Here is a 19,831-nt window from a genome sequence, read left to right as displayed (position 1 = left end):
GGTGAGCCCCTCTCCTCGCCCCCCTTCCGTTACCGTTACCCCCCGGTGCCCCGGGCCGCTCCCTTGCCGGGGGCCTCAGCACAGGCTCCAGTGGGCCATCCCCAACCACGCGCTCCTCCAGCAGAAGCTGGCCGTTAAGACACAAGGCTGCTTATTAAAAAATAAAGAATCGTTTATTGGGAAACGGTTAAAGAGCAGAGGGAAGCCAGGCTGGTAATCGGGTGCCCTCTGCTCTGCTCCCCATGTCCGCTGGGCACCACCGCGCGTGTCCCGCCACCACGGCGCGGGAGGCAGCAGAGGCCCATCGCCTCGGGGCCCAGCCGCCACTCAGAGAACAGTCACACTTCAGCTCACAAGACCTGAAGGGAACGCAGGGAGAAGGAGGTGAAGCCTGGAGCAGCTGGCACCCTGCAGCCCAGCCCGCTCCCTCCCACGAGCCGTTCCCCAGGACCCAGACGGCTGCCCGCAGGAACCGCGCTCCCCCCGGGCGACGTGGCGCAGTGGCCGTGGGACTCACCTAGGTAATCATCCATGAGGGAGCCGATGGCAAACTGGGAGAGAAACAGACCTGTGGATGCTGCAGCAAGGAGAGGATGCTCCGCCGGCCACCCTGCGCCCCTCGGAGCCCAGCGGCACCAGCACACCGGCCAGTTTCCAGGTGGAGGAAACCAGGAGCTGTCTCGCTGCAGTCGTGGGAAGCCCCCGCACGCATGCAAAGCCAGAGGCCCCACCCGTTCCCGGCCCCCCACCGTGGCGGGGAGCCCCGCCAGTGCTGCCTGCGGCACTCACGATGTCGTTCTTATCCACCCGCGTCCCCACGATCTTCAGGCGGATCTCGTCGTCCTGCTGGATCACGATGTCCTGAGGACACGCAGGGCTGGGATCAGAGCCCATCAGGAGGGGGAGCACCCTCCGCCCCGTCCCAGCTCTCTCGCGAGCGCGGGAGGAGGCTGAGCGGAGACGAGTACCGAACACCAGTGATGGGTGCTCCCACCCCAGAGCCCAAAGGGCTTTTCAGGAGGGGGCAGAACAGACGAGGAGTTGCCCCAGGGGGCCCCAGCCCTGAGGAGCTGCTGAGAGCGGGGCAGCAGCCCTCTGTACCCCGTGACTTCCCCAGAGTCTGAGCCAGGGCTCCCCCACAACCGTGCCTGGGGCTCCGTGTCCCCACTGCAGCCAAGCACGCACCTCATCTACCGTCTTGTAGCAAGGAGGGTTGGAGTTGGGGTCGAACTCCATCTCAGAGGGGATGGACTGAGAAGAGACGAGGAGTCAGGAAGGACTCGTGAGCCCCCAGATCCGCATCGCCCCTGCTGCAGACGGGTGCTCCCATCCTCCTTCCGCTCAGACCCGGGGCAGCGAGGGGATCATGCCTCGCCCTGGCACTTACGTGGCGGGAGATGAAGCAGGACATGGGGCCGATCTCCGTGAAGAGCCCAACCTGGAGAGGGGAGACAGCTCCCTCAGCAGCAGGACAGAGGCAAGGGGAGCTGACGATGTCTCGCCTGGAGACAACGCCAAATTCAGCGGTTCCTCCCAGCCCAGCCTGGTGCTGGGGGTCTGCCCCCCTGCCCCCCCCCCCCAGGGGACTCCATCCATGCCAGGACAGAGCCTCTGTCACCTTGTTCACTTGCGTCACCACAGCGTCCACCACCTCCCCCTTGAAGGGGCGGAAGACGATGGCCTTGTACTTGACAGGGTAAAGGACGAAGCCGCGTCCTGGCTGGATGACGCCAGCGCCGATGTTGTCGATGGTGGTGACGGCAATGACGAAGCCGTACCTGCAAGGAGAGGGGCGCGCAGGGGGTCAGAGCACCCCGGGGGCAGGCGGGACCCCCACCCCCTCCCCGCACTCACTTGCCCGTGCACGTCCCCTCCACCTCAGTGAAGAGCTTCTGCTTGACGGTGTTGAGCAGGTTGGGCCCGAAGTACCGCGGGTGCAGGAGGATCTCGTGCTCCAGGGAGATCTGCGAGGGGAGGGGGACGACACGGGGACCGGGAACAGCTCCTCCCGGACCAGCGGGACCCCGAGATAACCCCCACGCCACGACCCCCCGCAAGGGACCCAGCCCCGGACGCCCCGGGGAGGCCGCCCCTCAACCGGGACCCCCGGAGCCTGCCACAACCCCCCCGAAACTGGCCGGTGTCCGTCCCCCGGTTCCCCCCCGCCCCGCTCCTGGTCCCGGTCCCGGTCCCGGTCCCGGTCCCAGCCGCCCCCGCCACCCACATGATAGAACATCCTCCCGCTCCCGCCGCCGGACCGGAACGAACGCTCGGGCCGCGAGCTCGCCCCTGATTGGCCGCCGCCCGCCGGGAACCCCGCCCCTTTACGGAGGCCGGCCCCTGCTGCTCGGGCGCATGCGCTGAAGACTGACGTTGGGGCAGGGGGCCGCGCCCCCCTCCTCTTGCGCATGCGCATATGCCACCCCGCCGGGGCATGTCCGGGAGCCCTGATGGACAGCGGGGGGCGTGCCTGCAGAGTAGGCGCGCACCGTGATTGGCCCGGCTGGGAGTGATTGACGGGAGGGGAGGCCGCGCGAGTTGATTGACGGGGGGGGCGATGATTGACAGGGCGGGGAGCGGGCCGGGGGGGGGCTAGGGTAACTACTACCGGCCGAGGCGGCGATGGGAAGGCTCACAGCAATGGACAGGTTGACGTCTGGCTTGACGGGCCACAAAATGACGCAAAACTGGGCTTTATTGGTGCAAAAACAAACTGGGCAAAGCAGTGGGACCCGGCCCATGCCGGTCGTCCCGTCCCCCCTCCCCTAGGCCCTGCAGCCCGCTGGAGCCTGCAGGAGAGCGGGGGGGGGGGGGGGGGCAGCACTGGGAATCACCAACCCCTGGGAAGCACCATGACCTCCCTGGCTCCCCTGGGAAGCACCATGACCCCCCCCCCCGGCTCCCTCCCGGCCCAGCCCCTCGGCCACCTCCCACTGCAGCGGGGCCAGGGCCCGGGGCAGCTCCGCTCCAGCTCCGCTTCCCCACGGGGCAAGTGGGGGTGGCCAGGGCCCCGCCAGCCCGGCTGCACAGACGCCACGGCTCGCCGCTCCCTTCTGCTCTTTGTTTAGAAAAGGGTTGGCGGAACCAGGCCCCCTTGGTGGCCGCATCCCTGGGACCCCCGAGCGACGCGGTCCCGGGGCAGGACCACCTCACCTCCGCCTCGGCTGCACCAGGGCCAGCGCAGAAAGGGGAGAGGTGCCGGAGAGCGTCCTTGCCCCTGGCGGCCTGGGGCCTTCCAGCCTCCAGGCAGCACCACGCCGCCTCCACGTCTGCGGCCCTCGCCAGCGACTGCTCCCGACGCAGAGGCACGGAAAAGCCCACGGCTCTCAGTAGCCCCGCGAGGGAAGCGAAGCCCTGGGTGGTGCTGCCCCACAGCAGCCCACAGGCTGGGGAGGAGCACCGGGTCCACCCGCGCTGCTGCTCCACGCAGAGTCCAACGTTCGGTCCATAGAAAAGGCCACAGAAAAGGCCAGGGGACGGGAGGGACAGGGCACGGGCAGCCGCGGGGCAGGGGCTAGGTGCGGAAGCGGCCGGCCAGCAGGCCAAGGCGGTCGATGTTCTTGTGCAGGACGCTGTGCAGCACGGCCAGGTACTTCCCCACGTCGCTGTCCCGGGAGAAGTCCCGGAAGAAGAGGCCACGGTCGGCCTGGAAGGTGAACTTCTGCGGCAGGGGGCTGTTGTCGCGCATGTAGTCCCAGACGCTGAGGAGCAGCAGGTGGACCTCGAAGGGGGCCAGCTGGTGGAAGATCTCGTGCATGTTGCCCAGCACGGGCGGCAGCAGGGAGCCCTCGGCCATGCAGGCCACCAGGGCACAGGAGGCCTGGAGGTGCCAGGGGGAGCTGGCGGTGTCGCTCTCGCGGGAGGCCTCCCAGTGAGCCATGAGGGTGGCCAGCAGCCCCCGGAGCAGCACAGAGCAGTAGCAGAGGGCTGGCCGCCCGGCCGCCACCAGCCGCAGCAGCGGGAAGAGCAGGGGGTTGTCGCGGAAGCGGCGACAGATCTGCAGGTCGCGCTCCACGGTGCTGCGGGTGTGCTCCTCGGGCGGCCAGCACAGCTCGCTGCCCGTCACGTCCGGGCACACGCTCTCCACCAGCACCACCGCCACCGCCTTGGCCGCCTCAGGGCTGACGCCCGCCGCTGGCGGGACGGGGGTCTCGGCGAGGCCGTAGCGCCCGCCTCGGCAGCACCGCAGCAGCAGGCTGAGGAAGCTCTGGGCGTTGTGCGCCAGCTCCTCCGGCGCCCGCCCACCCGCTGCCACCGGTGGCTTGAGCCCCCGCCCGATCACCCCGGCGTGGAACACCGACCACACGCTGCCCGAAAAGTTGACGGCGGCCGTGAAGCGGCGGTTGGTGTCCAGCAGGGAGACCCGGGCCCCCTCCAGCCCAGCCTCGTCCCCGCTGGAGGCCTCCCCCAGGCCTCCAAAGAGCTCAGCGTTGCCCCGGTGCAGGGCTCCCTCCACCAGCTGCTGCAGCACGGCCTTCGTGGCAGCGGGCGAGGTGCCGCTGAGGCGCGCCAGCAGCCGGCTGCTGTAGCTGAGGCTGGTGGGGCTCTGTCGGCGCAGCACGAGGAAGAACTGGTGCACGGCGGAGCGGACGATGACGAGGAGGTGAGCTGGGCGGACAGCACGGGGCATGGGGCAGACGGAGAGCAGCAGCGAGGCGGCCTCCGCCACCTCGGGGCTGCGGTGCAGCAGCAGCTGCCCCAGGTCGTGGAGGTGGTGGGAGAGGACGGCCCCCAGCTGCGTGCTCATGGAGGCTGGGCCCTCGCCCTCCCACTGCACGATGAGGGCCAGGTTGTGGAAGAGCTGCACCACGTGCTGCTCTGGCAGGCCACCGGCGTGGATCTGGCACACGCACTTCTTCACCGTGGCCGGGAGCAGGTCGGTCATGCAGGAGCTGAGGACGGCGTAGAGCTGCGTGGCCAAGCCCAGCTCCTCCTGGCTGCGGGCCAGCGTCAGGAGGTAGAAGAGGGCATCGGTGGCGCAGTTGGGCGCGCAGTAGACGGCCAGGAGGCCCAGCAGCTGGTGCTGCCACAGGAAGCGCTTGCGCTCCAGCCGCAGCGTCTCCACGCACAGCTCCCGCACGTGGCCCTTGAGCTCGTCCAGGAAGGGCACGGGGCGCGGTGGGGCGTCTCCCAGGCTGGGGGCACCCCGGTTGTACACCAGCTTCTGCAGGTTGAGCAGCAGCAGCTGGATGATACGGTCGCAGGCCTCGCGAACGCTGTCGTGCACGGCCAGCCCCGGCGTGGTGATGACGGAGGCTGGCATGGCCGTGTTCACCAGGAACTGGAGGATGCGGTAGGCCCCGGCTGAGGTCTGGCAGATGAGGTGCACCACGATGCTCACCATGTTCTCCAGGTCCTCGCGGGGCAGCGAGGCGAAGTGCTGGTGCAGCTGGTTGAGGACGCTGGGCTTGAGGGAGTCCACGAGCTCGGAGGAGATGGTGCCCAGCAGCATGGGTGACATCACGGCCAGCTGGAGCAGGAACGGCACCGTGGCCTTCTGGTGCTGGTCCCGCACGGGGCCCAGGCTCTCGTGGAACATGCGCAGCAGCTCCTGCTTGATGCTGCCCGAGTGGCGTGAGGCCAAGTGGCCCAGGATGCCCACAACGGACGCGATCTTGGGCACCCGCTTGTCGGCAGCGGTGGGGAAGAGCAGGTCCACGGGGGCTGCCCCGTGAACGCAGAAGTCCTTGAGGCCGCAGGAGAGGACACGGCTGATGATGGTGTTGGGGAAGGAGGAGCCAATGTGGGCCACCACCCAGTCAAAGTGGGGGGAGTGCTGCACTGAGGTGTCCAGCAAGGCGTCCACGCAGGCGTCGGGGCAGGTGCTGATCATGGAGGAGAGGCACTGGGTGTAGATGTCCATGAGGGTGCGCGTGGCCTTGCAGGACATCCACAGCTGCAGCAGCTCATTGAGGCTGGAGGCATGGGGCACGCCGTGGCGCCCGGCGTACTTGCTGCTCAGCTGCCCCATGAGGTCGATGGACCAGGCGGAGACGACGGGCGCCCAGGCCTTGGGGTTGGCCCGCACAAAGTCCGAGAGCACGTGCTGCACCTCCTGCACCACGTCGTCCAGGCTGGGCCCCGGGGCTCGCCCGGCGGCCACCCCCAGCCCCGCCTCGCCGTTCTCCCGCTCCAGGAGGTGGGTGCAGACGTGCTCGTCGAAGACGGCGCGGAGGTGCTCCAGCACGGCATGCCGGGCAGGCGGCAGGCTCCGCAGGAGCAGGATGGCGCAGCGGGCATGCTCCTTCAGCGTCAGCTTGGTGCCGTGCACGGGGTCCACGCCGCTCAGGAACGCCTTGATCTCCTGCGCCAGCTCCTGGGAGCTGCCGGGCAGGGAGAGGCCGTCAGGGCCCAGCCGGGGGGGCCCATAGGCCTCCAGGCTGTGATGGGGACTCGGGACAGCCCCTACCCAGGGCAGGGGGGCCCAAGGGTCCTAGGGGGCCCGGGGGCGGGGTCATGGGGGGGGGCTGCGCTGACGGAGTCCCGGAAGGGTCGTGGGAGGGTCCGACGGGAGAGACCCGGCCGGGGGGGGCTGAGGAAAGCGGGGAGGGTCCCGGGGCGGGGGCGCGAAGGGAGGGACCGTGGGGGAGTCCCGGAGGCGGCAGATCTCGGGGCCGGGGGGCCCTGGGGGAGGCGGGTTCCGGGGAGGCAGCGCAGGGGGGGTCCCGAGGAAGGCGGGTGCCGGAGGGGGGGGCGCGGGGAAGGGTCGCGTCCCGGCCCGGGGCCCCGCAGTACCTGAGCGGCGGCCGGGGCGGGCTGGTGGCGCCGGGGGGGTCGCACAGGGCGGACATGGCGGGGCGGGAACGGGCTGCGGCTGGGGGGGAAGCCGCCGCCGCCGCGCGCAGCCACTGCCTCCGCGCATGCGCGCTGGCTCCTCGCGCCGCCGCCGCGCACCTCCCCGCACGAAGGTTCCGCGGCAGCAACGTTCCGGCCCCCCCATGTCCCCGCCCCCCCCCCCCCCCCCCCCGCCGGCCGCGCACCAAGGTTCCGGGGCAGTATCGTTCTGCTCCCCCCAGGTGCCCCTCCCAAGGCCACACGCCCCCCCCTCCCAGGGATCCACCCAGCCCCGCAGCTCCTCACCCCCCAGCGGCCCCACTGCTCCCCCCAGCAGATGAGCCAGACACCAAGAGCCTCCCCCACATCTTTTATTTCACAGCCCATTCCCCGTCCCGGGGGGCTGCCAGTTGCATCAGCCCGCAGACAACCAGCAGGAGCCCGTTCGCTCTGCACCCGGCACAGTGACCCCAGCACCGGCTGGGTCGCAAACACACTGCCCTCCTTCCCCCCACCACAGCACAGCAGAGGGTGGTGGAGAAGCAGCCAGTGGCGCACGTCCAGGCGTCGGAGAGGATTCAGCTCCTCGCTTCAGAAATAGCCTCTACGTCCGTCATCTCCACGTCCTCAGAGACTCTCAATTTCCATCTCTTCCGGCCAGACCTGGCAACTTTATTCACCTCTGCCGGCTTCGGGGCAACATCAACTGAGACGGAAAAAAGGTGACAAGTTAGAGACCCCCGTCGTAGGCATACCACAGCCCCAGGTGGCCACGATCCGATCCGAGCTGGGAAGTAAACGAATCGACATGCAGCAGGAAAAAACGCAACAGAACAAAACGGTCCCGGCAGCAGAGGCAGTGGGTTACCTTGCATGGCTGCCTTCTCCTTCGCGTTGTGCTGGAGCTGCTTCAGCAGCTTCCGCCGCTTCTTCCCCGAGAGGGTGATGTTTGCCCGGGGGCTCGACCTGCCACGAGGAGAGGGGTCACCCCGCGCTGCTCCTTGCGGGGCCCGGGACACCCCATCCCACCGCCCCCGTCCCGCCACACCGTTCGCTCACAGGCGCTTCCGCAGGTGGTGGATGGTGATAAGTCCCTCGTCCACCACCGCCCCCACGATCCGCCGCCGCCTCCGCTTCTCCCTGCCCAGGACGCGGCGCCGCTTGAAGAGCTTCTTCTTCAGCTCCTGGGAGAGGACGAGACACCGTCAGCACGCGGGCAGCCCCGGCCCCACGGACACCGCCCCTCAGGCCAGCGCCGGGCCCGGGCGCGGGACGGGGCAGCCCCAGGGCCAGGAGACTCCCCCCGCCCCCCACCCCGGGCCGGGCCCCGCCCCAGTCACCGTCCGAGGCCGGTTGATCTTCCCTCCGGTCCCCATGGCGCCCCGCGCGCGCACACGTGCGCACAAAGAACCACTTCCGGCCGGGTCAACACACCCTCCACTTCCGGGCGGCAACAGCAGCACCACCCCCCGCCTCGTGGCGCACGCGGCCTTTCGAATTCCAGCCTGGAGCTGCCATTGGCTGCCGCGCGCGCGCAGCTGCCCCGGATTGGCCGCCCCTCGGCGAATCGCCACGCGCCTGCCGCCTCTCCCTATAAAAGTCGCCGCGCGGCCATCGCGCCGCCATCGCGGGCTGGAGGTGAGGGGTGCTGCATTGCCGCGCTGGGGGATGGGGGGCGGGCGGCGGCGGCGGCGGCATCTGGGCCTGTACTGGGGGAGGAGGCGGTACCGGGAGCCCGCGCAGGGGAACGGCCCGTAGCCGGGCGGGGGCTCCGCAGTACCGGACGGGATCCTGGGGCGCCTCCCGTTCTTGGCGGGCCCGGGCGGTGCGGTGCCCGGGCCCGTGATGTGCGGAGGCAGAGCAACGCCCGGCGCGAAGTCTTCGGTGCCTGCGGCCTCCCTCCGCCGGTCCTATCCTCGCGCGCTGGGACACGCGGCCGAGGCCGCCGCCGGGCCGCCCCTGTCGCCGCCGCGGTCTCACCGCTGCCTCCTTCCTTCTGCAGGAGCCGCCCGAGGACGCCGCTGCTGCCCATAAATGCGCTGCGCCCCGGCCCGGTGCCCCGGATCCTGTCGCGGGGGAGAGGGCAATGATTCCCCGGGGCGGGGCAGCCCGGCGGCTCTGCTCCGCGGCAGGTGGGTGGTCCCGGGCCTGCACGGGAGGGGGATGGGCCCTACGGCTCCTGGGCTGCCTGTGGGGCAGCTCCTTGCCCCAGAGCGGGCACCGGCCCCAGCCCCACACGGGGCATTGCCCTGCTCTGCTCCCCCTGTGGTGGGGCACCCAGTCCCTCTGCCTCGCCCTGGCCCCTTTTCAGTGCTCTACAAGACCCTGAGATGGGGCCACTGCCCTCCAGGCTCCCCTCTACTCCCCGCAGGTGACCTGCTGGGGGCCATGGAGCAGCCCAGCGCCTGGGACCGTTTCTACGCCTGCCGGGAGCGCGCCGGAGCCACCGGCCACTTCGAATGGTTCTTCGGGTACGAGGTGGTGGCAGGGCTGCTGCTGCCCCTGCTGCAGGGCCCCAGGGCCGCCCGGGTGCTGGACGTGGGCTGTGGAACCTCGGCGCTGGGCCTGGGGCTCTACCAGGACTGCCCGCACCCCGTGCATGTGTGCTGCCTGGACGCGGCACCCACGGCCCTGGCGGCCCTGCAGCGCCTGCTCCGTGCGGCACCCCTACCCCGGCACCCCGGGTCCCGCATCCACCTGTGCCTGGGAGATGCCACTGACCTGGCTGGGGGGGGCTTTGCCCCGGCCTCGCTCCGCCTGGTCCTGGACAAGGGCACCTGCGACGCGCTGCTGCGGTGCCCGGCCGGGCCCAGCCGCGCGGGGCAGCTGGTGGCTGAGTGCCTCTGGGCCCTGCAGCCCAGCGGGCAGCTCCTGCAGTTCTCAGATGAGGACCCGGATGCCAGGGTGCCCTTCCTGGAGTGGGCGGGGGCAGCTGGGGTGAGTGTGCGGGAACTGGGCATCCCTGGGGGGATCCCCTACTACATCTACACAGTGGAGAAACCGGCCAGAGACTGAGTAGGGAAAAACGCAGTGCCCTGGGCTGCAGGGGAGCAGCTGGCAGTGCTGCGAGATGCTCCAGTGTCACTCGTGGGGACAAGGACACACTCCAGGGACAGCTGCTGCTGGGGGGGTGGGGACGGGTCCCCAAGCAGCTGCAGGTCAGTAAATAAAGCTGCTGAGCACCCCCCAGCCTGGTCTGGTCGCTCTGTTCTCACCCCTGTGGGCTCCTGCTGCTTGTCTGGGGAGGGGGCGGGGGGCAGCTTGGCCTGAGCAGCCAGGAACGGGGCTGGGCTGGGCTGGATGCACACAAGACACGGACCCACGCACCCAGGCTCCCAGCGGCGAGGGGACCCTGCCTCCTCTCGCCCCCCCGGCAGCTCTCTACGGTGCGGCCGGTACTGAGGAGCCCAGCGCGCCAACTCTATGGTTAAGGACCGCGACAGAGCGGCACGCGCAGCGCGCCCTCCCTAGCAGGCGCGGTGGCCTCGCCCCTCCCTTTCCGCGGCGGGGAGCGGCGCTCTAGCCGCGCCGCGCCATGGAGACGCTGCGGCTGTGGGGCCGGGCGCTGGCGCGGGGCGCCGTGCCCGTGGGGCTCGGCCTCCTGCTCTGGCTCGCCGTGGGCGCGGGCGAGCAGCGCCGGCAGGACAAGCTCAAGGTAGGGAGCGGCCGGTACCGCGGCGGGGGGCCGGGGCTCGGCGGCTGCCCTCACCCGGCCCCGGCCCCCAGGCCCTGCCCGAAGGGAGCCCGCAGGTCCTGGCCCAGCGGCGGCTCCACAACGAGCTGGTGATGGCGGCGCTGCGGGAGGCAGCGGAGACCGACGAGAACGTGGCGCGGCGGCCGGTGCCCTGGAGGAAGTGAGGGCGGCGCCGGGCGCCCCGTGACCGGTCCGCAATAAACTCACCGGGTCCCGCGGGCACCTCCGGCCGGGTCTGCGCCCCCCCTCCCCCCGGACAGGGCGATGGGGCAAAATCAGGGGGTTTTGGGGCCGCTCCACCTCCGGGGCGGCCTCAGCGCCAGTCGCGGACCTCCCGCCGACGGCGCCGGTTGCGCACGGGCGGGTGACGGGGCGGACCGGCGCCCCTGCGCTTCCGGCACGCCACTTCCGCCGGGAGCGCCGCGATGACTCCGGGCGCCGAGGCGGGCGCGGCGCCGCCGAAGCCGCTGTTCGGCGGCTGCTGGAGCTGCCGCGTCCTCAGCGGCGTCGGGCTGCTTCTCGCCGGGCTCTGGATCTACCAGGGCCCGCGGCAGGTCATGAAGCGCGGCATCCCCCCCTCCATGGGTGCCATCGCCCAGATCACCTTCGCCCTCGGTGAGCGCCGCAGCGGGGGACCGGGACGGGGGCAGGGGGCAGTGCCATGGCACCGGGGCTCCGGGACCAGGAGGCACCGCCAGGGCAAGGGGACGGGGGGAGGGGTATTGCCATGGCACTGGGACAGGAGGGGGGACTTGCCGTGGCAACGGGGCCATGGGGGGGGGGGTCCCTCACCATGGCAACCAGACAGTAGGATGGGGGCATTGCCACGGCAGTGGGGCTGCTGGGATGGGGGAAATCACCATAGCAACAGCCCCCAGGGTGGGGGCAGCCACAGGGGGGTCTCACCTCCGCCGGGTGCCCCGGCCCCCACCCAGGCGTCGCTGGCTGGGGCGTCGTCATCCTCGTGGACCCCGTGGGCAAGCAGCAGCGCAAGCTCCCCTGAGGGCCGCCAGAGCTGGACCGACACCCCCAGAGCCGGAACGCTGCCGGAGCCACCGCTGCTGCCCCAGCGCCGCAGGCAGGCGCCAACAGCGAAGGCTCTGCACCAGGAGCCTCCACTGTGACTGTCGCCGCCCGGCTGCCTTGTCCCTGCACCCGCCACCGCTCCAGAGCGGCCAAATAAAGCGTTTCTGTATCTACCATGTCCGTGTGCTTCTATCCCACGGGACCAGCTTGGCCTGGGGGGAGAAGGGGCAGGAACCAGCTGTTTAAGCTGGAGGGTCCCGGCCAGTGAACAGGGAGGAGATGGGAGCCGCAGGAGCGTCTTGGGCACCGGATTGCTTCCCTGGACGGAACCAGCCCCCCGGCTGCTCACCGTGCTGCTGGGACAGTTAGCGCAGAACACAGCGTTCAGCCAAAACCAAACAACGGCCAGTGGGAAGAGGGCAGGAGTTCCCATGGGAACAGCCCAGCCCCGGAGCACCGGGGCAGGGGGCTCCAGCCTGATCCCTCCCAGGGCTGGGGGGGGGGGCCGCGCTCCTGCGCTGTGGGGGGAGGCAGCTCTGGGTCTCCCTGTATCCCACCCCACCCTGGTCTCCTCGTGCCGCAACCCTCGGGCTGCACGGCCAGAGCTTCCTGGCGACACTCGGGCATTAAAGAGCACCAGCAATGCTGGCCGGGGAGCCCCATGGCGCGAGGGGCCAGTGAGGGGCAGCAGCCGTGGGGAACAGGGACCGTTTATTTCCTGGCGGAGCCAGGGGAGCTGCGCGCAGCACCTTGGGGCCGCGGGACGGGCTCCGGGGCTGGTGCGGGCTCCGGTTGCTGCCTTCAGCTGTTGCACTTCTTGGCCACGATGAGCACAGCGGAAGGCACCAGACCTGCGGGGACAGAGCAGGGCTGAGCCAACGCCGGCCCCCGCAGCTCCCGCCCCGGCTCTGCGCCCCATACCGAGCTCCTGCAGGGGTTTCTCCATGTCCTCCTCGGTGAAGACGCGGCGGGGGAAGGTGGTGAGCAGGCTGAAGGGCTCCTCGCTGTCCTTGCGGTTCAGCTCCACGTAGAGCCGCACGGCTGCCAGCTGCTCCTTCGCCTTGAAGGTCTGCATCAGCGAGGTCCCGTCCAGCAGCCGCACCTGCGGCCCCGGGGCGTGAGCAGGCAGCGGCCCCCCCCAGCACCGAGAACACCCCCTGCGCGGACGCTCCCCTACCTGGATCCGGCACTGGTCATACTCCCGCTTGGTAGGGGGCTCCTGGCTGGGGGACGAGGGCACAACGGGGGCTGGCGGCGGCTCGGCAGAGCCCTGCGCACCGCTGCCTGCACCGAACTGCGGAGGGAAGAGCTGGAGCTTGGGCCGGGCGTGGGACGGGGGCGACCTTGCCCGCCGCCACCCCGGCTCCCGGCCTCCGCTCACCTTCTTGGCGCGCTCTGCCTTGTCCCGCTCGATTTTCTCGCGGACCCGCTGCCTGCAGCAGAACAGGGCCAGGATGGAGAGTGAGCTGGGGCTCGCTGCACCGCCCCGCAGCCGCCGGGAGGGGCCCAGCCGCACAGGCGCCCCCCCCCATCGTCACCCCCTCCCTCTGCCGCTCCCTTACTTGGCCAGCTTCTCCTCCATCTTCTCGCGGCGCCGCTGCTCCGCCAGCTTCTTCATCTCCTCCTCCTGCAACCGCTGCCGGATGAGGGACAGCTCCTGGCCCTGCTTCCGCCGCTGCTTCTCCCGCTCGATTGTCTCCCGCTTCTCCCGCTCCTCACGCTCCCGCTGCTTCTGGGCGATCAGCTCCATCATCCTGCAGGTGCCAGGCAGGGCTGGACACCCTGGAGGCAGCGAGCCCGGGGGGCCAGGCTGGCCCTAGCTGCCCCCCACCGCGGGTCGACCCTCCCAGGGAGGGGGGCTGTGGCATGGCTCGGGGCAGGACCCCCATCCTGCCCCGCATGGGGGGCACCCAGACAGGAGGGGGGCACTGGGGCCTCTCCGACCTCTTAGTCTGCTCCTTCCTCTCCTCCTCGGACAGCGGCTGCTTGCTGTCCTCCTCGGGCGTGCCATCTCCGCCGGTACCTGCCGGGGCCAGGCACCGTCAGCAGGTGCCGCGAGTGGACTCACCCCGCACCGCCACCGCCACCCACCTTCTCTGCCAGTGCCACCAGCGGCCGCGGGCTCCACGGCCGGGACGGAGCCCCGTGGCAGCGGCTCCTCGTAGGGCTCGTCCAGGTCGGGGTCGTTCTCATGGGCCACGAGCCTGCGGGGAGGGAGGACGGGAGGGAGCAGCGTCACGGGGGGCCGCGGGGGCCGCGGGGCCGGGGCCGCGGGGCCACGCACCAGTCCATGGCCGGCTCGATGCCCTGGTTCCCGGTGAGCGCCAAGGCCTTCTCCCTGCGAGAGCACAGCGGGCCGTGAGCGGCGCCCGCGCCACCGGGGGCACCGGGGGCACCGGGGCCGCGCCTTACGCTCGGTGCTGCGGGAAGCCCATCTCGACGAGAGTCTCCAGCGCCGTGCACTCCATGGCGGGCTCCACTCCGTCCCGCTCCGCTGCGCTGCGGGGAGGCGAGGCGAGGCGCCGCCGTTACCGGGCACCTCCGCGACCGAGCGCCGCCGCGACCGGGAACCCCCCCACCCCGCCGGGACGCCCTGGCCCGCCCCGGGATCCCGCCTCCAGGTCCTGGTCCTGGTCCCGGTCCTGGTCCCGGTCCCGGCGCCGGCCCGGCCGCGGTTACCGGCGGCCCCGCGTCCGTCTCCCTCCGCCCTGCGGCGTCCGCCCGGCGCCGGAAGCGACGGGGCTCGCGCGGACGCTCTGTTTGGATCACGTGGCCGCGCTGCCTACGGCGGCCGCCCAGGGACAGACAACAGCGGCGGCCGCTTCGCCTTAAAGGCGCCGCAGAGGTTAGGGGGCAGCCCCGCGGCCGTGGGGACCCCCGGGAGGCACCGGGGACCCTCCACACACGACCCCATTGACCCCAAACTCTCCCGATCCCTCCCCAGTCACCCCAAATACCCCCCCAGGCCCGACGGGGTGGGACATTGCAAGGGGGATGTGGAGTCTCAGGTGAAGGGCGTGTAGCTGGGGGATATGAGGAGGAGGTGTGGGGTGTCAGGGGGGATGTGGGATATCGGGGGCAGTAACAGGGGAGACGCGCGGTATATGGTGGATATGGAGTACCTGGGGAGGTATCTGGGGGGCACATGGGGTACCTGGGGGGAGATGGGAGGGAGGATGTGGGGTAACTGGGGGGGAACAGAGGGAGAATGTGGAATGTGGGGTACCTGGGGGAGATACAGGGCACCTGGAGGGGGGACACATGGGGCATCAGGCAGGATGTGGGGTATCAGGCAGACGCGGGCACTCGCCCCGCACGTGCCCAGGCCACCACGTCCCCGCGCGACCCTGCAGAGACGACGACGACGCTGCCAGTTTGCCTTCCAGTTTATTCCCAGCAGTTCATTCCCATCTCGGACAAGAAACACCAAGGGGGGGGGGTGGCCTCACACAGCCCCCCCACCGCCTGCACAGGGGCCCCGCTTCCTTCCCCCAGATACAGTGGGGCACAAGCAAATAAATAGGGATGGGGGGAGGCCCAGGCCAGCTGGGCTGGGGGCTGAGCAGGGGGGGTCCCATGGGGCGGGGGGGGAGCCACAGCAGCAGGGCTGGGAGGCCGGGGGCCAAGAGGGCAGGGGGATGCCCATGGGGTGGGTGGGGGGGCCAGGGTGTCCCTATAGGTCAGGGCAGTGGAGGGGACCGGGGGTCCCCATGTGGATTCAGCATGTCCCCATGGGGCAGCAGGACTGGAGGGGACGAGGGTGCCCATGGCCGGGGGGGGGGGGGGTCAGGCCCCTCTCACAGCTGCTGCTCCCCCCAGGGCGCACTGGGGGGGTCCTGGTCCCCAGCCCCCCCCGCGGGGGGCACAGGGAGCCCCTGCCGTCCCCACCGCCGCCGCAAGCAGTGCCAGGCCAGGGCCAGGCCCCCGGCAGCCCCCAGTGCCCCGGCCACGGCAGCGGCGGCAGGGAGGAGGTGTCGGGGGTCCGGGGGGGTGTGGACAGCACGGCAGGGCCCCCCCGGCACCCCGGGTGGGGGGGTAGGGCTGGCGCCGGCCCCGTTGTGAGCCACAACGCAGAGCACGTAGGGGGTGTCGGGGCGCAGCCCCCCCAGGGCAGCCGCCCGGAAGGAGGGTGGCAGGGCTGGGCCCGGGGCTGGCGGCTGCCCGGGGGCCCCCACCAGCACCCGGTACTCGAGCACCACCGAGGCAGGGGCGCACCAGCGGAGGCTGGCACCCGCCGCCGTCAGCACCACGGCCGCCAGCTCGGGGGGCTCGGGGGGGACCCCCGGCCCCGAGAGCCCGGGGCAGAGGCAGCTGCCGTCGCTGCTGCGCAGCTCGGCGCAGGGGGGCTGCAGGTGCCGGCAGCGCTGGTAGTCGCAGAGCAGGGGCCCGGCCGCGCTGCCCTCGGCGGCAGGGGGTGACAGTGGCGGGGACCCTCCTCGGCTGGCCGGGGTCCCCCCCGGCACCAGGAGCAGCAGGAGGCCGATGGACGACAGCGGCAGGGACGGCATGGCTGGGTCTGCGGAGAAAGAGAGTGTTGGGGGGGGGACAGACAGACACCCCCCTCCCTGCCCCGGTGCTGACGGAACCCCAGCATGCGGTCTGCTGCTCACCGCTGTCCGTCGGGGCGCGTGAACTGCGACGGTGTCCGGTTGTCAGTCTCGCTGCCGGCACAGCTCCGGGCTCTCGGCTCCCTCCTGGCGCCACTCCGGCCCCCACAGCTGCCGCTGCACACTTTATCCCCGGCTGCGCTGATCTCATCCCCAGCAGGGAGGAGCGGGGGGCCGCAGCCGGACCCGCCACAGGTGGTTGCAATAAACCATCCTCCTTATAAGGGCAATTTCCATCCCGCCTGGAAGCGTCCCGGCCCAGCCCTTGGCGGCCGAGGGGCTGACACATCTGGCGCGGCTGCCCCTGTGCGGCAGGAGCAGGGCGGGAGCCCCCCGTCTCTGCCCCATCCATCCCCCCCGACCCGGCACCCTTGAGCGGGAGGGAGAGCAGCCCCGCGGCCAGGATCACAACGGGCGCCGGCTCGGCCTCTCGCGGGGCCCCGCTCCCCAGGGCGCCACAGAGAGGTTTCCCTGAGCAGGAGCCGAGGCCAAGCGTGGGAGGATGAGCGGAAGCCGCAGAACGGTGCTGGCCGGCAGCCGCTGGCGCCGGAGCCGGGCCCAGTGGGAGCGATGGCATGCACCGCGCTCATGCGCGCCCGGGCCGCAGCAGCGTGTTGGGGTGTGGGGCCCCCGCCGCCCCCACCCTCCAGCTCCCCTTTCCCCGAGAGGGGGCTGCTGCCAACAGCCGCCTCTGCGGCCCCGTCCAGCGCCTGCCCCTGCAGTGCCCCGACCTGCTCCAGCTTCCCGGAAAGGGGAACCGTGGGGCCGGCCTCAGAGCGCAGCGGCGGGGACGGGGCCACCCCATGGAGTGGAACCCCGGCGCAGCCGCACACGGCGCCGTGCTCACCAGCAGGGTTCTTTTTATTGTACAACAAGCGGATCGGGGGGAGGAATGTAAACGTGGGGCCGGGGGGAGCGGGGGGCGCATCCCCCCGGCAGTGCAAGGCCGGTACGGGGTCCCCGAGCCTCTCAGGAGCTGGAGCACGCGTGGCGCTGCCGGGGGCCTGGGGCGGGCACAGGCACAGGTACCGTGCCGTCCTCGGTGGGGGGCGGCAGCGGGGTCCCCCCCTCCTCCACAGGGGGGAAGTTGGCTTCGGTGAGCAGGGAAGACTCGTCCACTGACTCGAACTCGGTGTCTGTGGGGAGAGAGGGGAACGCTGCGGGCAGGCGCCCCGGGACAGGCTGCACAGCCAGCGCCCTGGGCGTTGCGGGGGGCCAGGGACCCCTCCCCACCGGAGGAAGCGTCACAAACCTTCGCTGATCTCCGACTCCTTGGACGGGGCGGTGTCCGCCACGGGCCCGATAACCTCCGCGTCCTCTCCCGGCGGCGAGGCACCTGCGGGGAAAGCAGAGCTCAGGCAGCGCTCACCCCCTCGCCCTCCGGAGAAGCCGGCCCGGCCCTAGCCCACGGCACCCGAGCTCGAGGCCGTCCCCTTGGCGTCTGGCTCCTCCACAGGCCCTGCAGGCGAGACGGCAGCATCAGGGCCAGGGCGGGGGCCACGCTGGCGGCCCCAGCCCGGCCCCTCACCTCTCCCGGGCGCCATCGGCTCCTCCCGTCGCTGCCGGGGGCTGGTCCCATCCCGCGGGCTGGTCTGAGGGGCAGAGTGGGGGTGAGCAAGGGCCTGGCGGGGGGGGCCTGGCCCCCCCGTGCCCCTCGTACGCCGGCCCTGGGGAACGGGGTCTGCGCCCACCTGCACGGCGAGGGGCTCCCGGGGCCAGACGCTGCCCCAGACCCACTGCAGGTAGCTGAAGAGGACGATGACACTGAGGAAGGCGAAGTTGCTGGCTACGCCAAGCAGGGCGGAGGTGACGGGGAAGTTGTAGAGCAGGTACCTGGGTGGGAGAGCCACGGTGAGAGGCCCCGAGGGCTGGGCACCCGCCCCCGCAGGCGGGACGCGGCCCACTCGCCCCATCCTGCCCCATCCCGTCCCGCCGTGCTCACCGCAGGCCGGTGAAGTGAGCGTGGATGCGGAGCTGGGCCCCGTAGAGCTGGATCCGCTTGCTCTGGATCTCCAGCACCGCACCGACTGTCGGGGCGTACTGAGGGCGAGACCGGGTCAGCAGGGACGGCTGCCCCGTCGCCGCTCCCCCCAGCCAGGCCCCGGACAAAGCCGCCCCAGACACGGAGACCCAGCTCCGGCTGGGGACGGAGCGCGGTTACACGTAGCAGGAGGCAGCAGTCCCAGGGCCGGGGTGCCGCGTCCCTCGCCTCCCCACGAAGCCGGCTCTCACCGAGTCCTCGCGGTAGTCCGAATACAACTCCACCTCCACCGTCTGCTTCTGCTCGGCAAAGCCTGAGAGGAAGAGGCCAGCAAAGGCCAGCGTGTCGAGCGTCCGCAGCAGCCCGGAGCGATAGTGCAGCATGGCCTAGGAGCAGAGCACAGCGGGAGCAGGGTGGATGGAGCCAGGGCAGGCTCCCCCCCACGGCCCCGCAGGACTCACTGCCCGGGCAGAGGAGGCCACGGCTCGGCCCCCCTTGGTGTAGCACGTCATCACCACCATGAACATGCCCAGCTCCTGGTTCACTGGAGACTCCGGCAGCTCCAGCTCCAGGGAGATGCGGTACAGCTGCCCGTACATCATCACCTGGGGACAGCGGGCAGGGCTCAGCCTCGGCCCCGCAGCCGCCCCGGCACACCCCACAGCGGCCCACGCTCACCTTGTCCCGGTTCCCCTTCACCAGGGAGACGTTAGCGGTGGGGAAAGAGCAGAGCTCAGGCCCGGGCGAGCCGCAATCCGTCCTGGCGAGGAGAGGGGGTGAGCCCGGGGGTGCCCAGCCCGGGTGCCCGTCCCCGTCCCCGGCACTGCACTCACCGGAAGCTGTAGTGCACGGGGCTGACGAAGCTGACGGTGGGCATGTAGGAGTAGTAGAAACTGCCGTAGAGGAAGATGGAGACCCAGAGGAGCAGCAAGGCCACGCAGAGGAGGATGGCGGTCTGCAGCACCGTGCGCCGGACCCACAGCAGCAGCATGGAGCCCACCTCCTGGGCCCACTGCAGCAGGGGCCCCGGGCCGCCCGCCATGGCCCCGCGGGGCCTCGGGCCCCAGGCCGCCACACGGGAGCGGAGCGCGGCCCCGTCGGCCTCTGGCTGCCGGCTGGCCGCGGGCGATCCCCATGGGACAGGGGCCGCGGCACGGCGTCAGCGCGACGGGGGCATGGCGGGCCGCCACGCGCTGCGATGGGGGGCAGGGGTCAGAGCGGAGGCTGGGCGGGTGCCCAGGCCCTGGGTCCCACCCCACTGCAGCACGGGGCGGGGGGGGGGGACACGCACAGAGAGCAGCAGGGCTGGGGGGGCCCATAGGGAGTGAGGGAGCCGGGGGGGCCATAGGGAGAGATGCAGGGGGCATAGGGAGTGACGGGGCCGGGGGGGCGCCATAGGGAGAGATGGGGGGGCCATAGGGAGCGACGGGGCCGGGGGGGAACATAGGGAGAGACGGGGGGCCCATAGGGAGCGACGGGGCCGGGGGGGGCCATAGGGAGAGACGGGGGGGCCCATAGGGAGCGACAGGGCTGGGGGGGGCATAGGGAGTCGTGGAGCTGGGGGATCCCCATAGGGACCGATGGGGCCGGGGCCACCCCGGGGACCCGGTCCGGTCCAGCCCCCCCGGCACGGTGCTTTACCCGACAGCAGCGCTCGGACGCCGGGGTCCCGCACCCGCGCCCGGCGCCGCTCGGAAGCCTGGGCCCCGCCCGCCGCCCCGCCCCTTCCGGGCCCGGGGCCGCCCACTG

At 71.5% G+C, this 19,831-nt stretch overlaps 7 protein-coding genes and 1 non-coding gene across 12 annotated transcripts; 2 read left to right on the top strand and 6 right to left on the bottom strand.

The window, feature by feature from the left end:
* Positions 1 to 151: 151 nt before the first annotated feature.
* POLR2G (RNA polymerase II subunit G) lies at positions 152 to 2,425 on the bottom strand. The gene is made up of 8 exons (XM_026119501.2): positions 2,225 to 2,425; positions 1,855 to 1,964; positions 1,619 to 1,778; positions 1,388 to 1,438; positions 1,186 to 1,251; positions 790 to 861; positions 518 to 551; positions 152 to 359 (listed from the first exon to the last, which is right to left on the bottom strand). Exons 1-8 carry the CDS (start codon positions 2,414 to 2,416, stop codon positions 346 to 348), a joined length of 699 nt encoding a protein of 232 aa, XP_025975286.2. The 5' UTR covers positions 2,417 to 2,425; the 3' UTR covers positions 152 to 345.
* A 252-nt stretch (positions 2,426 to 2,677) lies between these two features.
* On the bottom strand, positions 2,678 to 6,898 carry INTS5 (integrator complex subunit 5). Its single transcript, XM_064503200.1, has 2 exons — positions 6,736 to 6,898; positions 2,678 to 6,323 (listed from the first exon to the last, which is right to left on the bottom strand). Exons 1-2 carry the CDS (start codon positions 6,789 to 6,791, stop codon positions 3,515 to 3,517), a joined length of 2,865 nt encoding a protein of 954 aa, XP_064359270.1. The 5' UTR covers positions 6,792 to 6,898; the 3' UTR covers positions 2,678 to 3,514.
* A 231-nt stretch (positions 6,899 to 7,129) lies between these two features.
* Positions 7,130 to 8,806, bottom strand: C35H11orf98 (chromosome 35 C11orf98 homolog). Of its 2 annotated transcripts, none has more exons than XM_026119505.2 (4): positions 8,555 to 8,806; positions 7,834 to 7,958; positions 7,643 to 7,740; positions 7,130 to 7,480 (listed from the first exon to the last, which is right to left on the bottom strand). In XM_026119505.2, exons 1-4 carry the CDS (start codon positions 8,804 to 8,806, stop codon positions 7,353 to 7,355), a joined length of 603 nt encoding a protein of 200 aa, XP_025975290.1. In that variant the 3' UTR covers positions 7,130 to 7,352. The 2 variants fall into 2 exon arrangements, with proteins under 2 accessions (XP_025975290.1, XP_025975291.1); XM_026119506.2 differs by lacking the exon at positions 8,555 to 8,806 and adding an exon at positions 8,115 to 8,217.
* On the top strand, positions 8,149 to 9,963 carry CSKMT (citrate synthase lysine methyltransferase). Its single transcript, XM_026119500.2, has 3 exons — positions 8,149 to 8,412; positions 8,777 to 8,906; positions 9,146 to 9,963. The coding sequence occupies exons 1-3, from the start codon at positions 8,149 to 8,151 to the stop codon at positions 9,787 to 9,789; spliced, it is 1,038 nt and encodes a 345-aa protein (XP_025975285.2). The 3' UTR covers positions 9,790 to 9,963.
* Positions 8,574 to 8,708, top strand: LOC112994892 (small nucleolar RNA SNORA57). Its single transcript, XR_003262048.1, has one exon. It is a non-coding gene; the product is annotated as a small nucleolar RNA SNORA57 (small nucleolar RNA).
* A 2,225-nt stretch (positions 9,964 to 12,188) lies between the features above and the next one.
* UBXN1 (UBX domain protein 1) lies at positions 12,189 to 14,274 on the bottom strand. Of its 3 annotated transcripts, none has more exons than XM_026119493.2 (10): positions 14,174 to 14,274; positions 13,907 to 13,993; positions 13,779 to 13,832; positions 13,586 to 13,698; positions 13,439 to 13,517; positions 13,057 to 13,248; positions 12,876 to 12,927; positions 12,672 to 12,788; positions 12,416 to 12,596; positions 12,189 to 12,345 (listed from the first exon to the last, which is right to left on the bottom strand). In XM_026119493.2, exons 2-10 carry the CDS (start codon positions 13,960 to 13,962, stop codon positions 12,296 to 12,298), a joined length of 894 nt encoding a protein of 297 aa, XP_025975278.1. In that variant the 5' UTR covers positions 13,963 to 13,993; positions 14,174 to 14,274; the 3' UTR covers positions 12,189 to 12,295. The 3 variants fall into 3 exon arrangements, with proteins under 3 accessions (XP_025975278.1, XP_025975279.1, XP_064359330.1); XM_026119494.2 differs by having other exon boundaries at positions 12,416 to 12,563; XM_064503260.1 differs by lacking the exon at positions 13,779 to 13,832.
* Positions 14,275 to 14,864: 590 nt separating this feature from the next.
* On the bottom strand, positions 14,865 to 16,822 carry LRRN4CL (LRRN4 C-terminal like). The gene is made up of 2 exons (XM_026119497.2): positions 16,105 to 16,822; positions 14,865 to 16,010 (listed from the first exon to the last, which is right to left on the bottom strand). The coding sequence occupies exons 1-2, from the start codon at positions 16,676 to 16,678 to the stop codon at positions 15,292 to 15,294; spliced, it is 1,293 nt and encodes a 430-aa protein (XP_025975282.2). The 5' UTR covers positions 16,679 to 16,822; the 3' UTR covers positions 14,865 to 15,291.
* A 122-nt stretch (positions 16,823 to 16,944) lies between these two features.
* On the bottom strand, positions 16,945 to 19,830 carry BSCL2 (BSCL2 lipid droplet biogenesis associated, seipin). Of its 2 annotated transcripts, XM_064503248.1 has the most exons (11): positions 19,724 to 19,830; positions 18,916 to 19,275; positions 18,761 to 18,842; positions 18,544 to 18,687; positions 18,334 to 18,468; positions 18,044 to 18,141; positions 17,793 to 17,934; positions 17,630 to 17,693; positions 17,516 to 17,560; positions 17,354 to 17,437; positions 16,945 to 17,237 (listed from the first exon to the last, which is right to left on the bottom strand). In XM_064503248.1, the coding sequence occupies exons 2-11, from the start codon at positions 19,122 to 19,124 to the stop codon at positions 17,071 to 17,073; spliced, it is 1,170 nt and encodes a 389-aa protein (XP_064359318.1). In that variant the 5' UTR covers positions 19,125 to 19,275; positions 19,724 to 19,830; the 3' UTR covers positions 16,945 to 17,070. The 2 variants fall into 2 exon arrangements, with proteins under 2 accessions (XP_064359318.1, XP_064359319.1); XM_064503249.1 differs by lacking the exon at positions 17,516 to 17,560.
* Position 19,831: the final 1 nt, after the last annotated feature.

The sequence above is a fragment of the Dromaius novaehollandiae genome, chromosome 35 (genome assembly GCF_036370855.1).
Source record: "Dromaius novaehollandiae isolate bDroNov1 chromosome 35, bDroNov1.hap1, whole genome shotgun sequence".
Taxonomy (NCBI): Eukaryota; Metazoa; Chordata; class Aves; order Casuariiformes; family Dromaiidae; genus Dromaius; species Dromaius novaehollandiae.
Note: the sequence above shows the minus strand (reverse complement) of the source record. Positions and strands in the feature narration are given on the sequence as shown.

Bases quoted from the DNA above. Each gene is read 5' to 3' on its own strand.
- INTS5 (XM_064503200.1), bottom strand. From the start codon at position 6,791: ATGTCCGCCCTGTGCGACCCCCCCGGCGCCACCAGCCCGCCCCGGCCG. The intron at 6,324-6,735 runs GTACTGCGGGGC...CCTGCCCGGCAG, and splicing joins CCGCCCCGGCCGCCGCTCAG to CTCCCAGGAGCTGGCGCAGG.
- CSKMT (XM_026119500.2), top strand. From the start codon at position 8,149: ATGGCGCCCCGCGCGCGCACACGTGCGCACAAAGAACCACTTCCGGCC. The intron at 8,413-8,776 runs GTGAGGGGTGCT...TTCCTTCTGCAG, and splicing joins GCCGCCATCGCGGGCTGGAG to GAGCCGCCCGAGGACGCCGC. The intron at 8,907-9,145 runs GTGGGTGGTCCC...TACTCCCCGCAG, and splicing joins GCGGCTCTGCTCCGCGGCAG to GTGACCTGCTGGGGGCCATG.
- LRRN4CL (XM_026119497.2), bottom strand. From the start codon at position 16,678: ATGCCATCGCTCCCACTGGGCCCGGCTCCGGCGCCAGCGGCTGCCGGC. The intron at 16,011-16,104 runs GTGAGCAGCAGA...CTTTCTCCGCAG, and splicing joins ACGCGCCCCGACGGACAGCG to ACCCAGCCATGCCGTCCCTG.
- POLR2G (XM_026119501.2), bottom strand. From the start codon at position 2,416: ATGCGCATGCGCAAGAGGAGGGGGGCGCGGCCCCCTGCCCCAACGTCA. The intron at 1,439-1,618 runs GTGACAGAGGCT...TCCCCTCTCCAG, and splicing joins TGGTGACGCAAGTGAACAAG to GTTGGGCTCTTCACGGAGAT. The intron at 552-789 runs GTGAGTGCCGCA...TTTCTCTCCCAG, and splicing joins GGGTGGATAAGAACGACATC to TTTGCCATCGGCTCCCTCAT.
- UBXN1 (XM_026119493.2), bottom strand. From the start codon at position 13,962: ATGGAGTGCACGGCGCTGGAGACTCTCGTCGAGATGGGCTTCCCGCAG. The intron at 13,249-13,438 runs GTCGGAGAGGCC...TGGCACCTGCAG, and splicing joins AGGAAGGAGCAGACTAAGAG to GATGATGGAGCTGATCGCCC. The intron at 12,346-12,415 runs GTATGGGGCGCA...CTGTCCCCGCAG, and splicing joins GAAACCCCTGCAGGAGCTCG to GTCTGGTGCCTTCCGCTGTG.
- C35H11orf98 (XM_026119505.2), bottom strand. From the start codon at position 8,806: ATGGGCAGCAGCGGCGTCCTCGGGCGGCTCCTGCAGAAGGAAGGAGGC. The intron at 7,959-8,554 runs GTACTGCGGAGC...GTCCTCTCCCAG, and splicing joins GCGCCCCAGGATCCCGTCCG to GAGCTGAAGAAGAAGCTCTT. The intron at 7,741-7,833 runs GTGAGCGAACGG...TCCTCGTGGCAG, and splicing joins CACCACCTGCGGAAGCGCCT to GTCGAGCCCCCGGGCAAACA.
- BSCL2 (XM_064503248.1), bottom strand. From the start codon at position 19,124: ATGGCGGGCGGCCCGGGGCCCCTGCTGCAGTGGGCCCAGGAGGTGGGC. The intron at 17,438-17,515 runs GTGCCGTGGGCT...CTTTCCCCGCAG, and splicing joins GGGGACGGCCTCGAGCTCGG to GTGCCTCGCCGCCGGGAGAG. The intron at 17,238-17,353 runs GTTTGTGACGCT...CTCTCCCCACAG, and splicing joins GGAGTCGGAGATCAGCGAAG to ACACCGAGTTCGAGTCAGTG.